The 16,976-nt window shown below is 40.2% G+C and overlaps 2 protein-coding genes across 4 annotated transcripts in view; one reads left to right on the forward strand and one right to left on the reverse strand.

The window, feature by feature from the left end:
* nrg2a (neuregulin 2a) overlaps positions 1-11,247 on the forward strand; it is a 58,430-nt gene extending 47,183 nt beyond the window's left edge. For 2 of the 3 annotated variants that reach the window (XM_055226727.1, XM_055226728.1), the window contains exons 5-10: positions 1,849-1,925; positions 6,024-6,126; positions 6,199-6,322; positions 6,420-6,547; positions 7,159-7,380; positions 8,497-11,247. In XM_055226727.1, the coding sequence (XP_055082702.1) occupies positions 1,849-1,925; positions 6,024-6,126; positions 6,199-6,322; positions 6,420-6,547; positions 7,159-7,380; positions 8,497-9,133 (1,291 nt within the window). In that variant the 3' untranslated portion in view covers positions 9,134-11,247. Of the gene's footprint in view, positions 1-1,848; positions 1,926-2,173; positions 2,233-4,893; positions 4,918-6,023; positions 6,127-6,198; positions 6,323-6,419; positions 6,548-7,158; positions 7,381-8,496 lie in introns of all 3 variants that reach the window. The other variant, XM_033979002.2, reaches the window with a different exon arrangement.
* A 1,013-nt stretch (positions 11,248-12,260) lies between these two features.
* The window catches only part of slc22a6l (solute carrier family 22 member 6, like), an 11,150-nt gene continuing 6,434 nt past the window's right edge, over positions 12,261-16,976 (reverse strand). The window contains exons 10-11 of the mRNA XM_033978296.2: positions 15,761-15,964; positions 12,261-12,489 (exon numbers count right to left, since the gene is read on the reverse strand). Coding sequence (XP_033834187.1) covers positions 12,414-12,489; positions 15,761-15,964 — 280 coding nt within the window. The 3' untranslated portion in view covers positions 12,261-12,413. The remainder of the gene's footprint in view (positions 12,490-15,760; positions 15,965-16,976) is intronic.

A 16,976-nucleotide genomic window follows, 5' to 3' on the forward strand; every position in this document is an offset into this window, starting at 1 on the left:
CCAGTTTGGTGTACAGCAGGGCCCAACATTAAAAGCCTTTTCAAAATGTCATGAGTCACTGAGTTTAGTGGGGAGCAAATATTTATGCCTCTTGGAGGCCCCCTGTGAGGTAAATAGAATCACTGCTTACATTGAAGGTCCTTGGCAAAGTGAGTTTTCGCCCACATCCAGAAGAAAAGTTTGGGTAAAAAAGCGGACTTTATGCAAACACCATTGATTTGAATTCTGGGCAAACATAAAAACAGATTGTATTTGGCCTGTGATGCTAACTATTGCTTTGTGAATTCTGTTTGACCACGTGTGAACATAGCATAAGTCAAGGATGGTTAAATGGAGAGCTGATGTATTGGTGATGCTTTTGTGCCCAGTTGGCCCGAGGAAGAATGCTCGACAAGCACTGAGGACATGGTTGCAACAGCCGTTCAATACGCTGTGTACAAATTGGAGGCAGCAATAACTCAATTGCTGCAGCTAATTCACTCAGGGCCGGGGCACAGCTCCAGAAAAGTTGGATAATGCAGTGGAGGCCTGCAGGGATTTGTTGCCCCTCAGCCATCTCATTCAATATAGGCCAAGCTTCAGTGGGCATTACTCACAGGCCAAACCTCCGCTATGGACAGTCTATTTTTAAAGGTCCTTTCTGTACTTTCTACACTCTTCACATCATAAATTGCTTTTGAAAATCAGACTTTAACTGTACTGTCCTTTCTCAGTCATATGTAGTCATTCAATTATTCAAGAATAATTATTACCAGTGGATTTATCTTATTTTTCATTTTGACAAAACACAGAGGTAATACATTTTGCTCCTGTGTCAAATCTGACTTCTGCCAGCTCCTCTGATTTTGAAATTATGTAGACACTATTTTGGCTTTCATTTACCAGCAAAATTTCCTCTAGGTGGTGCTATTCCCTGTAAGGCCGCATCACTCTGGATGAGTAATTTAGGGCTAAATGTTATGGTGCTCCTGGGAGACATTATGTGTAACCAGTAAATCATGAGCAGTGACCTTTGTTAGAGTGGTGGTCTACTTGTGACTACAAGAGGAATGTATGTCCCCCCAAAGAAGAAGTCTGTCCTCAAGCCACTGCAACCGCAAAGTTCTGTAGCCAGTCTTCACCTATGAGAAATCTATTGACTGGATGTTTTGACCCTTTCTATTTCTTAATCAAACACGGTACATGGCTTTAGTTAATTAAAGTGCTCATAGGCTCGTACCTCTGTGAGTCCTTAAACATTGATTTGATACAGGGCCTCAGGAATTATTGAGTATTTTGTGGATTTTGGTTTGCAATTCAAAGAAAGACACAATCCTTATATTCAGTACATAAGTATTTAGTAGCCTAGATGATTTGATCTCTCCTATATATTGTGTCCATAAAGCAAGACAATTTGCCCACCTTGCCTTGATGAAGTGATGGTACTCATAGAGGCAGTTGGCAGCCAGTGTCTCTCACCATGCCTCAGAGCAGCTGCGGGTGTATGCTTTAAGTGTACCTTAAAATTTGATCCAATACATACATCTTTTATTACTTATGCAATTGCATCATCTTTCAAATAATTGTTTGTAGTTATTACTCAATGTATAAAACATGTATAATGTGAAAATTGACTGTTTCCAATGTATTTTTCATTTCTTCATATAATTAGTGAAGGATTTAAAAGGTGTTGTCACTTTCTAGGACTGGCTTTGCCGTGGTTCTTTGTTGTTGTGTTTTACAAGCTGTTTTCTGATGTGCAGTGACCTTTACTGATGTGTGTGTGAAGCAGTTTGATGTTCATAATATTTACAGTGCACCTCACTTCCTGTGTGTTCCTTCTCATAACACTTGTCTACTCCTTCCCAGATGTCCGGACGGATACCATGGCCCTCGCTGCTTACAGACCGTGCCGCTGCGGTCGTACATGCCCAATCCGTTCAAACGTATGTAGAGCGGGCAGCAGGGACACAGTCTCTCTCTCTCTCTCTCCTCCTCTTAGGTGGACTCACAGCGGGCTGTGCTCTTCACACTGGTGGCGTTACCCCGCGGACACTCTGCTTCTGCTGTCCATAGTTATGCTCTGGTTCTAATGGGTGTCTCTCTCTCCCCCCTCATTCTCTTCCTTATATTTTCTCTCTGTCCACCCTCCTCCTTTTCCCTCTCCTTGTGTGGCTTGTGTTTCTTCCATCAGGTGTCCAAATGACTTTACTGGTGACCGCTGTCAAACCTACGTTATGGCCAGTTTCTACCGTATGTCAATTTCCTCCTCTGTGTCTGTGTCAGACTGCTGTGTGATGTGTGCATGTCAGTGTATTGTCAGTTATTCTTAGAATAGTTGTGTGTTAACTCAGTGCATACTAATGACGGTGCTTAACTGAAGTTGATATGAACTTTTAAAGCTTAAGTTTGAAGTTACAGTTGTTTAAACCAGACGTTCAAATATTAGGTTTGAGACAGGTATGTCAAAGCCATTAGTTGTAACTACCTGTAGTGATTTAACTACTTGCACCTAGACCGAAGAGGTAGACTTTTGAGTCTGGATGCAAGTCGTAGTCATTGGTTAGTTAGCATAATGACTAGAGATGTTGTGTCTGCATGTGATGTCTGTGCTTGAAATGACAGAGTAATGCATGTGCACTTAGAATAAGTGCTAACAGTTTAATCACAAGTAATCTGCAGGATTTAGGTGCTGCGTGTCAGCACGTTTGCACTTTTGCATGTTACTATTAAGACATAGACATCACTAAGGCTTCTGACTAAGAGGACATGTGTCCTACAAAGACATGCATTTTAAATATGGACATGTTACCCGTCCAAACCTGTCAAACCTGAGATGAAATAAACAAAATTGATGCACTTTCAGTCTTGGGTTTTCCCCAAATTACTTCCTGGGAAAATGATCTGGGTTAGACTGGTGCATGGGCCAACATGCAAATAAAACTACCATGAACATCGTTTAGAGAAAGTTCCATGTCCAACAGGTATGTTTAAATAGATAATTGTTCTCAAAAAAAATTCACATTTGTACATGTCCTTAGTTCAGGGTTCACTTGTTATAGCACCGCAACCCAAGTGCGTTCAAACTATTTCAGCCTGAGGTAGTAGAAGTCAAGCCAGCACCTCTCCACAGTGTAGTGCCAGCAAACACATCAATCAACAGCAGAATTATACTCAGGCTAAATAGAGGTTTGTAGAGAACTGCAGGCAGAAAGATCATGCCCTCCAGGATTTCTACATTAACATAGAGAACTCAAAGAAGCTCACTTACACACCATGTAAGCAGCTGCAGCAAATTTAAAATTTTGTTCTTAAACACATATAAACATCTAGTAATACAGCCAGGTCTTCAACCACTCAATGTTGTTTTTATATAAAATTACCGTAATGATCTTAGAGAAGAGAATCAAAAACAAGCAGTATAATTTAGGTCAGCTAACAGCATAGCAGCCTCCAGTGTCTTGCTGCATATTTGTCAGCATCATGTCTTTACAGGCCCATGTGGTTTCAATATAAGACAGCACCAAGTGAACACTGCATCTGCATTTGAGGTTTGTGATGCTGAGCGCTGGTTCTTCAGCCAGACTCTTGTATGTTGGCCCACTATGGGATGTGAAAAAAGCTTTTCTTAACTACAACTAATTCCATCTCACATTAAGTCATAATGGACGAGGCTGAAATCACTTGTCTTTTTGGCAGAGCAGACAGACATGGTGTGTGGGAGCTACACTCACTCTTGTTCAGTGCAGCTGTGCAGATACATCAGCAGCACTGTTTATTTCCACTGCTTATCTACAAACCCAAAATTAAGGCTCTTTCAGACTTCAGTACAGATACACAGTTCAAAACTCTGAATTTAGTGAATCTAAACACGTATGGAGTTGAACTATTATATATGATTTCATTGGTCAGTATTTAACACAATAACCATTAAACTTATTTTATTTCACTCCAATAAAAATAGGTGCAGTTTTATGCAAACTTTGGTAAAAAAAAAAAAAAAAAGGTTGAAGTACTCATAATGTGACCTCCATGCTGCGTCTGTTTATAGTAATACACAGTGTTAACATCAATAATAGATTAATTTCCTTTGGAAACTACTCCATATTTCATGTGCTCTAGTTTCTACTTGTAATTAGGGAAAAGTATATTTTATTGGTGAGCGCTGTGCATTCACATGCATTCGCACACATGTGCTCACACTTACTCCATAGGCTAAGAGCGGCCTTCCCTGACCACCTCCCAGCCCCATGAGAGAGCGGCCGAGAGGAGGATGGCTTCTGCTCTTCAGCCATAAGGGTTTGGCCTAGCAGGACTATGTTGTCATAAGAGCAGCTGGGACCTGCTTCAGCCCAGCTAAGGCCAGTGAGCTGCAGTTATGCACTCAGCTGGTAGGTCCAACCTTCCTATGGCCTCTACGCTGTTTAATATAGGAGCCCACTCTAATTCTTCTTAGTCAGTGTGATTAGTGCAACATTGTGCAGATCCACTCCTTGTAACTTGCCTGTTCATGTGATGGGTGTGTTCAGGAACAGAGACTGTAGCGTTTTTAGAAAGCACAAAACTGCAAACACGTATACTGACGAATTATGACGCATACTTTCCCTGCACACTTAATAACAGTGGCTCTACTAATGCCTTTAATTCTCACTTTGGGATATTATTTTGTTTTATAAACACTGAATCCAAGATAGGACAATTAAAACTTCCTGAAGTAGAAAGGTTACCTCGTGAGTTTGAGAGTCTGTTGTGTGTGTAGTGATGCATGTTCCAGTGTATTTTAATCATGTACTTTGTCGTTACTAACTAGACTTTTTATAAGTGTTTTATTTGCTCCACTATTCAGAAGTTGCCTTTGTCTTAATCTGTTCTTTTGTCTCTCTTCTTCTGACTGTCCAACCTCTGCTCTGGCAGAGCATCTTGGGATTGAATTTATGGGTATGAAACAGTCCATTTTGATTCTCAGTCGTGTTGTATTTGATGTCCTTCGTGACACTCCTCTCGCCTGTGATCTGAACTCAATCATAACCGTCAGCTTGTTCATCAGTTATAGCAGAACTAATTGGCCTGAAAACTTTATAGTCGCCTGATTCTCCATTGAGCATCATTAACACAAGATGTCATTACCGGATTGTCTCTTAATGTGCATTGGAAAAGTAGAATTATTAACTGTGTTCTTCCTCTAGTTGACTTAAGACCCTAAATCTGTCTGAATCAAGCATGATATATCATGTTTGTAACTGTTCTTTCTCAGCCATAACTCTCTCTAGTCTTATCTCTGTGTTCTTTGATATGCCACCTCTCTTTTATTTATGTGTGATCTTGCTTTTAAATCTTGAATCTTATCTTTACTTTAATATAACTTAAGCATAATCTACGTATTTTGAAATGATTTATATTTCCATGTAATGAGCATGCCTTACCTGTAAAATCCTGACTTTGCTTTTCCTTCCTCCAAATTCTCCAGAAAAGTGCTTTGAAAGTTCAGAAGATCTTTTTGACTTAGCCATCATAATAACAACTGACAAATACTATGTAAACCAGTACCTACAAAGTCTGGGTCTTATTCAAGCACTTTTCTGGAAGAAGTTAATGCCTATCTATTTTATAGTTAATGTTTGACCTGAGCAGATCAAGGCAATTTTAATAAAAAAAAAAAAATCCTTTATCGTTATATACGACCAGACCATCTACGTTTGTTCTTTTTAATGCAAGGATGCCCAAGAGCCAAAAGTGAGGCATATTTGTGGGATAAAGACCAAACACAATATTTTTGTATGCAGTAAGACAATTTAGTCAATTCAAAATTCAATCTTTCGGGCTGACTCAAGCACCGTGAAGGGCCAAGTTTGGCCCACGGCCCCCATTTTGGGCACCTCAGTGACTCAATTAACTTCCATCATTTGACTACCCTCCTTTCATAGTTAATATTAAAATATTAAATATAAGCTTCAGTCTGCTCAGGGTCTTGCATGCATAATGTCTGTGTGAGAAGTGGAGAATCTTAATTTATTTTATGTGTGTTTGTGCGTTGCGGTGGACAGAGGCAGAGGAGCTCTACCAGAAAAGAGTCCTGACAATCACGGGTATCTGTGTGGCTCTGTTGGTGGTGGGCATTGTGTGTGTGGTCGCCTACTGTAAAACCAAGTAAGTTCTCTTTCTTTGAGTATTTGTCATATGATTGCTAGCACCATTAAAATATATCATTTTGTTTTAAAGGAAACAAAGAAAGAAGATGCACAATCATTTGCGACAAAATATGTGTCCAGAACATCCCAATCGTAACTTAGCAAACGGACCCAATCACCCAGGACCTGGCCCAGAGGAAATCCCCATGGTCGATGTGAGTACTCTGTTACTGCGCATTGCTCTTCCAAAATGCTTTTAAGTGCATGGACATTTGCTAACCAAACATGTGCCAAATCCATTTTTGAATCCAGTACATATCAAAGAATGTCCCTGCGACCGAGCGAGTCATAAGACCAGTAACAGAGGGGTCGTTTCCCGCCAGCCATACCTCTTCCAGATCTCACAACTCTTCCACACGAGCCCATTCGTCAACTCAGAGGTAACTGTCCAACCAGCGCTGGGCTAGTGTACACCCTGCTACGCTGCTCAGACAAAAGTGATATACTCTCATGATTGCACCCAGGGTTGTTCTGAGCACTTTAGGGGAAAGTATTTTTAGAATTTATTTAGGACATTCCTTTGCTTTCCAAATGGTCATTCGATTAGGGGATTTGTTGGCCTCTTGTTGAATGGAGGGGAGGCTAAACATACATTATGATCACAACACAAAAAAGAGATCTGTTTTCAAGTTTTTTATTTCTTTTGAAAGAAATATAGTTATTGTCATTGTCATCTGGTATTTGATATAGTCCTAAAACAAGCACTATGTAAGCTGATCTTTTAGGTTAGTAAAGTAAGTCAACAACACAGCAGAATTCCAGCTTGTCCCATTCTCTATCACATTACATGAAGATCTATGCAGAAATATAGAGAAATAAATAGGTACTTCTCCCAAAGCACACACACGTGATTTGTGTTAAGATGTAGATAAAAATTACATTTTCAAACAATGCCGTGTTAATCTTGTGAAATGGGACAGTGTTTGATAATTTAATAAAAAGCCATTGGAATGTGGTGGGTGGTGCGTGTTAACACGTCTTTATTTGTCAGACACGAGGAGCGGACATGGAGCCTGGAGCACTCTGACAGTATCCTCTCTGATTCTCCGGGAATGATGTCATCGTCAGTGGGGACTAGTAAATGCAGCAGCCCAGCGTGTATGGAGGCCAGGGCCCGACGCGCTGCTCACTGTGGTTATTCAGACCCCCACCGGCCCCCGCTGCAGTACGGACACTCCTTCGACTCGCTCGGGGACTCTCCACATAGTGACAGGTGCGCTGATCTTTGTGTGGGACTGTCTGAGAAATTGTTCATTTAGTTTCTCAGTCTGTATCTTCTGGCAGCAACAAAGACCAGACTCAATAATGTGGTGTTGAAAAGTGGACCAAAACATGTCTTTACTTTTACTTTATTACTTTAACATTTGGATCTAGAACATGGTAATCCTGTGGTGTTTGTCACTTGGGAAGTTCATTTACATCCGTTTGGCTCTCATCTGTACCACCTGGTCACACAAATCAGTGATTTAAAACAGTTACAGTTTTGTTAAATCATCGACAGTTGGATGAGGACACAGTGACATCAGATGATTCGGAGCAAAGGTGGCACAGTGGGGATAGTCCAAGTGACTGAAGACTCTTGGAAGAACTATGAGCGGAGCCATTCTCAGTACAGCATGTTCAGTTTTATCAAAGTTCACTTGCACAAAGCACATTCAGACCTTGCCTCTTTGGCCATAAACTCCTGAAATCATATTGGGATAAGAAGAGATTTGTGTTGGAAATAATTTATGTTTGAGTGTTTCTTGCATCTGCATTATAAGTACATAGTAACATTCCATTGACCTTAGTTTTATAGTGAGCAGACAGACCTTTAGTTTTCACATGTGTGCGTTATCTTGTCTTTTCTTTTGTTGCGCCAGCTGCTTTTAATGTAATCAAATTATTTTCAGAAAACGTCTGTTTGAAACAAATAGCCGGTTTCCTGTAAAAGTCCAAACAGAGTTGAAGTTGTGTTGTAGGGACTGAACAAAGGTACAAAAACAAACACACAACCATCTTGAGCATGTGCGCATCATTAGGGTTTGGCTGCCATGTTGATAGGCTGCCTGATTACATAAACAGCATCTATTGCAGAGTCACTTAAGGTAACGCACATCTCTGCCATCTTCAAACACTTGCTGAATCAGCAGTGTTCTGCCTCCAGGGAGCAATCACTAAATCCAGACCATGTGAAAACATGAAGTACATAGAGATTTTTTGTACTTAATTTGAATGTTTTGTAATGTTATCTGTGATGTGCAGCCAGTTAATCACATAGTATCTAAGTGCATTTCCTGCTATCTTTACCTCTCAGAGTAACATACGTCTGTCTCTCTCTTCCTCACAGATATGTGTCGGCACTGACCACACCGGCGCGACTGTCTCCAGTGGACTTCCATTACTCATTGCCCCCACAGGTGCCTACTTTCCAGATCACATCTCCCAATGCCAGCCATGCCATGTCCCTCCCCCCCGCGGTCCACAACCCGTACCCCCCAGAGGATGACCAGCCGCTGCTGCGCCGCTACCAGGTCCCCCTTCATGACGCACAGAGCCAGGAGCCCTACCGGCAGCAGCGCCGCACCTATCTGAACAACAGCCGGGGCAGCCTGCCCTCCAGCCCATACCGGCTGGCAGAGGATGAAGACTACGAGACCACCCAGGAGTACTTGTCCTCCAGGGAGCAACCAAAGAGAAGTGGGTCCAGCGGGTCCGGGGGGCGCCGCTGGCGCAGGTCCAGACTGAATGGCCACGTAGCCCCGCGTGGATACGAGGCATCCCGGGACTTGGGCTCACGGAGCTGCCTAACAGATAGCGAGTCAGAGGAGGACGGGGAGAACACGCCCTTCCTCAGTATGCAGAACATGAACGCAGAGCCCTCAACCATCTACAGACCAGCCCCCGACACACGGACTTCACACAGTGGGAACTCGCATACGAGACTGTCGCACTCACGCTCCAGACAGGACAATACTCCCCATTAGAGAGAGAAATGAACCAACAAATCAATATAGTATAGACCTGCATCTATAAGAAATATTTTTATTTTATATAACTGACAGATATTCTAAACAAATAAAATATTTATTTTCATTTTAGCAAAAGTTGTCTACTAGTAAACAGCAAAGACTTTTTTATAGGGAAAACTCTATTTATATGTACATTTTGATTTACAGCATAAAAGATGTGCCAGTTTTTTCACAACGTTAAAAAATAGAGTAATATTGTGGTGCCTTTTGCTGTATGAGATGCCAGAGGGCCAGTGGAGGTTTTGTAGCCTTTCTTATATGGACGCCTCATTTTTTATACACATACATGTTTGTTTTCCTCTGGTTGTTTTACCTTTTTTTCCAAATGCATTCTTTGAGGAGTCTAGCCCCACTGGAACAGAGCCCCTTCATTATCACGCAATATAAACCACTACAACATAAAGTGTATGTTTACATGACTATGACTCGCCTGTAGGGATTGGATTTGGGATCTCTCCTGTAACCGCAGATCGTAGATCCTTCGATACTGTTTGAAGAGTTTTCTAAAAATGTGTGAGAGTGAGTGTGCGCATGTTGGCTGGCTTGCATGTATTTATGATTGTTAGATTAATTATTTTGTTTGTTGTGGAAACATCAAATGCGTGGGTGGCTGGGAACGCCATCAGAGCGTCACAGATTCACGGTCGACCGCCCCAAGCGACCCCAGTGTGGTTGAGGTCACGAGAGGGCACAGTGGACACACCAAACCTATCACAGTTGTATGTCGCTGATTGCTTGGTTTGTCTACTGTGTTTCCCTACGACTTTCTCCCCCACTTTTTCCCCACCAGGCTCTCTCCTCGCCTGTCCGTGTGTTGTGAGGTCGACACACACACTGCGCTGCTTGCCCTGGGTTGACCCCTGCCAGTGGAGAGGACAGCAAAACAAAACAAAAAAACAGCTTTTTTTAGTCTTCTTCTCACGCAGCACTCCTCATGTCCATTGTGCTTCTTGTGGTTGAGCGATCAGCCACACAGTGTCTCAGGATTTACACATGCCCCTCCTAATCTCCCTTCTTCAGCCTTTTTCTTAACTTCCCACAAGGTCTACCTAAGACTAAAAGGCGCTCTTGATGAGGCCTAAACATTCAGTCTACCAGTTTCCCCCATATATATATATATAGAGAGAGAGAGAGAGAGAAGGTGAAATAGATCGCGCTAGACAATATCGGTGAAATAGCTGTGAATCTACGAAAGATCATACAATGCAAAAATATGCAAACTTTCTATTTTGCTCTTTGATTACATCATTTTCTAAGAGGTGACTGTAGTGTGTTGTGTGTCTGTGATGCCTGTAGTGTAGAAGACATACCATGATATAATGCATATTTACATGAGTTATTTTAAAGCCATTATCCATCTATCCGTGGTCCGCCTTTTACTTGTTTAAATGCTCATGTTCATTGAATGATTGTGACTTATGTTATCACTGAATTATATCACTTAAAATGCACACTTTGAATAATGTCAACTAGCATCCAAATAGTCTTCAGTGTACTGCTTTGTCTTGATGACAGAAACTAGTCAGTAAATTGTTTAAACAAGTCCAAATGCCTACAAACCATCTTAAATCACCATTAAGTTAAATGCTGAATTATCCAAATAATGTTGACCTCAAATATTGATCTGCAGACAGGTTAACTATGAGGCTCACACATCATCCACATCGGGTCAGGTCTTGTTTGTGTGAAAAATACTAAAGAAAAGAATGTCTACATGATTGTCCAGCAGTCGAGATGCCACAAGATGAGCCTGCCACTCTTCTGTTCATCTGATGACCCTTGCCCTTTGACCCCATGACCCTCCGCTTGAAACGTTTGAACACCTCTCCTCTGCATGTCCTTGTGGTCCAGGTTAGATGGGTGCATGGTAAAAAGCAGCAGACAATTCTTTTCCAGTGAAAGTGTATTTCATTTCACATTCAGCAATAAAAAAGAGTCTCTTCCCCATGTCGTCCCTGAACTATCCTAGAAAAAAAGAACAATGCGATTGTCATAGATTGTAAAATAAAATGGAAAATGATCCACCTGTTCATATGAGAAAATAAATCTTTATTCATATCATTTTACAATTGAGTTATTTGTGAAGAGACTTGTGTATGGACTTATTATTCTGCCACAATCAGCTTTGACAACCGTCTGGAGACAAAGTATGGGCTCCATGCCATGTAATGCCCCAAAACAGATCCTGCTTTATTATTTGTGCACAGGGGAGAGAACCTTTCAAACATTTAGCGTCAAAGCAGCTTGTTATGTTAGCAGGCCGAAGGTGCCATGACTATCAGGTTCACAACAACAAAAGTGTTACTGCAAAAATCCCAGAGAATTTATTAAAGACTAATTCTTATCATTTGATTTAGACTCAAAAGCTCCACCACTCAACCAATTAGATTACACACTCAGTAACATTCTCATTATCATTTCTTCTGTTTTCATTGATAAAACGTGGGTGAAACAGTATTACCACTGGAGGGAGCCATTGCTAAAATATTTTACAATTCACCTTCCTGATATTAAATGATAAAATGTAAGATCTCATTATAAATATAATTTCATGAAAATGGGTATTTAAGATGTAGACAATTAGAGTGATTATATTGTAAATTAATAGGTAGAAACTATGAGTGAAAATTACGACTTAAAAAAATAAATGTTGAGTGACACAAGACCCACTTATTAAATTAGATGAAGTCATGTTTAAAATATAGAGGCTTAAATTTCAGAGCACTGTGCTTATAATCTGTTATATTTAGTGGATCTTGTTTATGTTAGGCACTTCCCATATCCTTTAGAGGGTGCTGTTTTGCTGTTGCTTTAAAATCCCCATCTTTTTAGGAACAACTAAACATTACATTCAGTGTCTAATCAGCCATCAATTTTGTGAAATATAAAGCTCATTTAATGAAAAAAATAAAAATAAAATGTAACCAGAAGCGCTCATTTTATTTAATTTATCAAAATGTCAAAAACTGTTGTGGAGGGGTCACAGCAAGTCAAATAACAACAATAACAACAACAACAACAAAAAAGAAAATAAATCAGTTTTATCTACACAGATATCTTTTTTTTCTTTTAAAATATACATAATAATGAATGTGGTTTTGACCTGTGCAGACATAACATCACAGCTTCAGTGAGAGGATACGTACAACTGTTTAAATACAGAAACAGTCCAGCGCTGTCACAGTCATTCAAGTTCAAATACAGTATTCAGTATTACTTACATTCTCCTTTTCACTCAAGTCACTTGTTTTAAAAGATTATCCTGAACTGCAGCAACATCTTTGGACTTTTTGGGTTTTCCACCTTTCCCCCTGTTGGAATAACACAAATACATATAATACTGTTTGTTGACTTAGGGTGAACAACCTCAAATGAGGCTGAATGTGGTGCATTCTGGGAAAACAGACTCTAGAAATGTAAGTTAATGGATAATAACTGCAATAATACTTATGTTTTTATCATAATGAACAGAGAGAATGAAATAGCAAGAGTTCCCCAAATAATTCCATCTCACTTTTTATTTGTTGCTATATTCTAAAAATAACTTAAAAATATAGCCACACGTATCAGTGATCAGGCCTATGCCGCGCTATGGCGTCCATCATTTCCCTCTTTACATTACATCCACTGCCACGTGTGAGGCACTATCTTCTGTTCCTCTTTGCCACAGAAAGGGGCATTTTTACAAATCTGAAAAATTCAAGCAAAGTGTGCAGCTCCCAAAAACCATAAATCCTTTACAAAATATTTGGATTAATTTTGATGTCCCACTCCTCAAATGTAAAATGAATCTCTAATTAATGAATTTGTATAATTATTCATCTAATTCATTTAATTATTCTCAGCTTTCCGAGGCATTATGCAGAATGTCTGATTATCAACTTTGCCTGTAACATATAATTACTGCATAGCTATTATTTACTGAAAGTAGAAATGGAGGCCACTGTTTGTAAGTAGCAAAAGTATTAATAAAAACAAATCTAACTACACCTACGCTGCGCTCCACCCCAAGTCTAAACCTAGATCTAAATCCTAACCCTGCCCTGAGCCTAACCCTACCCTAACCCCTGAATGTGACCCTATCCTTAACCCTACCCTTACCCTAACTTCATAACCCCTAACCCATAAATCTAATCCTAATCCCTAATCTAGCCTTTACCCTAACCCCAAACCCTAACTCTTAACCTAATCCTAACCTTTGACCTAGCCCCTGACCTAACCCTGCCATTTTTTCTCCAATCTTTTATGTTATTTTTTTTTTAAAGATCAAAGATGGTGGACTTCTGTAAGGAGGTCACAATCATAGACTGTAAAAAGTGTGGTCCCTCTCTGTGTAACTGTTGCAATGAGTCTTGCCATTTTGGTCTTAAAATGTTCATATGAACCTGCTCTACATGATCCTGGGGTTTTTATTTAGCTATTTTGTTCATAAGTCAGGCACCTTCTCTCCCTGCGCTCCCACCAGCTTCAGCAACAGATTTGATTGACAGCGTTGCTAAGTGCCCGCTCCCTGCTAAACCAGCGGTGTGGGCGGGAAAGGGCATTACCTTCAACAGCCTCTCTGCAGATTGGCTCTTTGGTTGCTATGATACTTGGGTCGGAGTTCCAAATATGGAACTCAGCTCCAAATTTTCCCCTATAACCGCTGTCCTCAATGAGCTTCATTTGCCTGGAGCTGAACGCTGAGTGACATCACACTCACTCACTTAGTCAACTTCTTTATCTTTTTTTCCGACTGCCATGATGCATTTTATCGTTTTATTCAAATTGCCGAGGGGGTGCTATTGCACCCATTTTTAAAATTTTCTTATAGCAATCTGTTGAGGGTCAGGGTCTCCGCCCACGATTAAAGTCTGTGTGAAATGTGTCTAATTGTGTGCAATTTGCCGATTTCATCATTAGAATAACATGGTTTCTGGGCTGGTGACATCCCCTTTCTGTCATCACTATGGTTACGCCATGAAAAAAAAGATGTCATGAGTGTCGTAGACTTTTGTGATCAGAATGCCAAAACTGAATTTTATGCAAAATTTCAGAACATTTAGAAAAACTTTTTTTTTCTCCCCATATTAAATTTAGTTTCGATCTGTAGAGGGCGGCAGGGAGTTTAACAATTGATTCAAATTTCACTGAAATCTGAGTTTGTTTGTGCAAAGTTTGTGCGTTCGGACCAAGTTCTGTCGTTGTGTCCTTAGGCAAGACACTTCACCCACATTGACTAGTATGAAAGTGGTGTGTGTGCAAATGATAGGTGGTGGTTGGAGGGGCTGATGGCGCAGATTGGCAGCCTCGCTTCTGTCAGTCTGCCCCAGGGCAGCTGTGGCTACAATAGTAGCTTACCATCACCAAGTGTGGAAATGAATGAATAATGACTATAGTGTAGCACTTTGAGAGGCTTTGAAATGCGCATTACAAGTGTAAGCCATTATTATTAAATGGGAGCAATTTGTCTTAATTAAAATTCTAAATTGTTTTCTTTAGAATTAAAATTCTAAATTTCCAAAATTCTGGGTAATTTTTCTAAATTTCCAAAATTCTGGGTAATTTTTGGGACTTTGCCACAGACTTAAGACGTGTCAACATTTATGATAACTTTAGACGCCCCACACACTTGAGACAATGTGGACCAAATTTGAGCTGCATTGTTTAGTAAAGTTTAAAGCCACATGGCTGACCCGGTGGGCAGCGTTCCTGTAATAATATTTTTTACTTGTCTTGTCAGGATCTACTTCTATGTCATGGTTCTGTGGGCACTCTCTCTCTCTTTTTTTGGCAGTGTTGATATAGCCGTACATATTTTTTCTTATTTGTGTGTGGGGCGCAGAATCTCCATTTTATTTATTTTCATAAATTGGAAATAGCTAGAATGTAAAGAAACTTGAGTTTTAATAGTTGTCAAAGTTTTGTGACTTTGTGCCATTGTTTACAGGGTGAAAAGTCAGGAGTTGGTCCCAAGAAAAATAACAAGAAAGATCGAAGAAGAATATTCTGATACAAGCAGCTTTAGAAAATAAACTAAACATTTTCACAAAGCACTCACACATTCCTCATCATTTTGGTCTTAAAATGTTCATATAAACCCGCTCTACATGGTCCTGGCTCTATGGCTACTATGATACTCGCGCTCAGAATCCCAAATATGGAACTTGGCTCAAAATTGGCCGCTATACCAGCGAGCCTCGACTAGCTTCAGTAGACTAGAGCTGAGCGCTGTGGGTGACGTCACACTTAGTCCACTTCTTTATACAGTCTGTGGTCACTACGGGCGGTCACTGGTCACTTCACTTCCTGTCACTTCACTTGCTGGCTACACTTTGGCAGCTTCTGGGCTAACTAAAGTTGACTGATTAAAATTTATATTGCATTGTTTATTACACAAAACAATGTAATTGAGTATTGAAAACATTCCGATTGCCTCAATGATTTTTCTTATCTGTTTATGTTAATCTGGGGAAAGCATATTTCCATAAAAATAACTATAAATATTATATAAAAATAAACTGTAAACATAGTATAAAAATGCTGATGTTTATTTCACACCATGTGGCTGTTTTATAAATGGAGATCATATTAAAGTCTCACCTGTCCTCCACATCCTGGATGGTGTCTGGCAGTGAACAGCCCAGTGTCTCGGGGAGAAACATGGCCACAGCTCCAGTGAGGATAGGAGCCCCTCCATAGATCAGACCAGGCAGCCACGAGATGTAGTCTCCGCCCAGCAGCACCATCGGGGCCACCATCGCCCCCACACGTGCCATCATCCCAACAAGACCCATCCCATTCTGACTGTGACACAACAAACAGCAAAATGTTACAAGAGCAGAACTCTTCACTCTACACAGAAGATTATGCACCACATGTGTTATTTCAAAGTTACCCCATGCTTCATGGACATGTTATTTCTTTGCCTGGACTTTTCTATATCCATGAAGACAGATGAAAGCATCAGACTAAGTTACATTTCAGATCTACGGAGAGGTGAAGGCATGTTTTCACAGTGTTGTATTGTAATCATTATTTAAGTTTATTGCCATATGGTGAAACAGTCCAGGTAAAACAATAACATGGAGAGAAGTAGGTGGCAGAAAAGTTACAAAGTGCATCTTTAATTAGGGAGGACAAATGGTGTATTTCTTAAGAAAAAGTTGCAACAATGTCTCTGATCTTTCACAAAATCACATAGCTTTATTTATTGCCCATATGCCGTTATTATGCACTTTGCAAACGTAACCTACCACACTGTGCATATCTTTGAAATCATGTTATTAATACATTGTTCAAATGTAATTGCATCAACTGTATGCCTACACATTGACAATAAAGTTATTTTTACAATGTTTTTACTATCTGTTGTGTGTATCCTGGTGAAAGCCCAGAAGATATAGACCCCCACAACTAATGAGGAGTTACTGCATGTTATTAAAGTGGTAACACTTTAAAATAACTACACTTTTATTAGCGTTTAAAAGCATGAACAAATTTTTATAGGATTTTTGTCCCATTCCTCCTGACAGAACTGGTGTAACGGTCTATAAGTTTGTAGGCCGTCTTTCTCACACATGCTTTTTCAGGTCTGTTCATACATTTTCAATAGGATTGAGATCAGGGCTTTGTGGTGGCCAATCTAAAACATTGACTTTGTTATCCATGAGCCACTTTGTAACCAGTTTGATTGTATTATTCAGGTCATTGTCCATTTGCAAGACCTATTTGTGCCCAAGGTTTAACTTCTTGGCTGATGTGTTGAGATGTCACTTCAGTATTTCCACATAATGTTCTTTCCTCATGATGCCATCTG

Source organism: Periophthalmus magnuspinnatus, chromosome 14 (assembly GCF_009829125.3).
Source record: "Periophthalmus magnuspinnatus isolate fPerMag1 chromosome 14, fPerMag1.2.pri, whole genome shotgun sequence".
In the NCBI taxonomy this organism is placed as follows: Eukaryota; Metazoa; Chordata; class Actinopteri; order Gobiiformes; family Gobiidae; genus Periophthalmus; species Periophthalmus magnuspinnatus.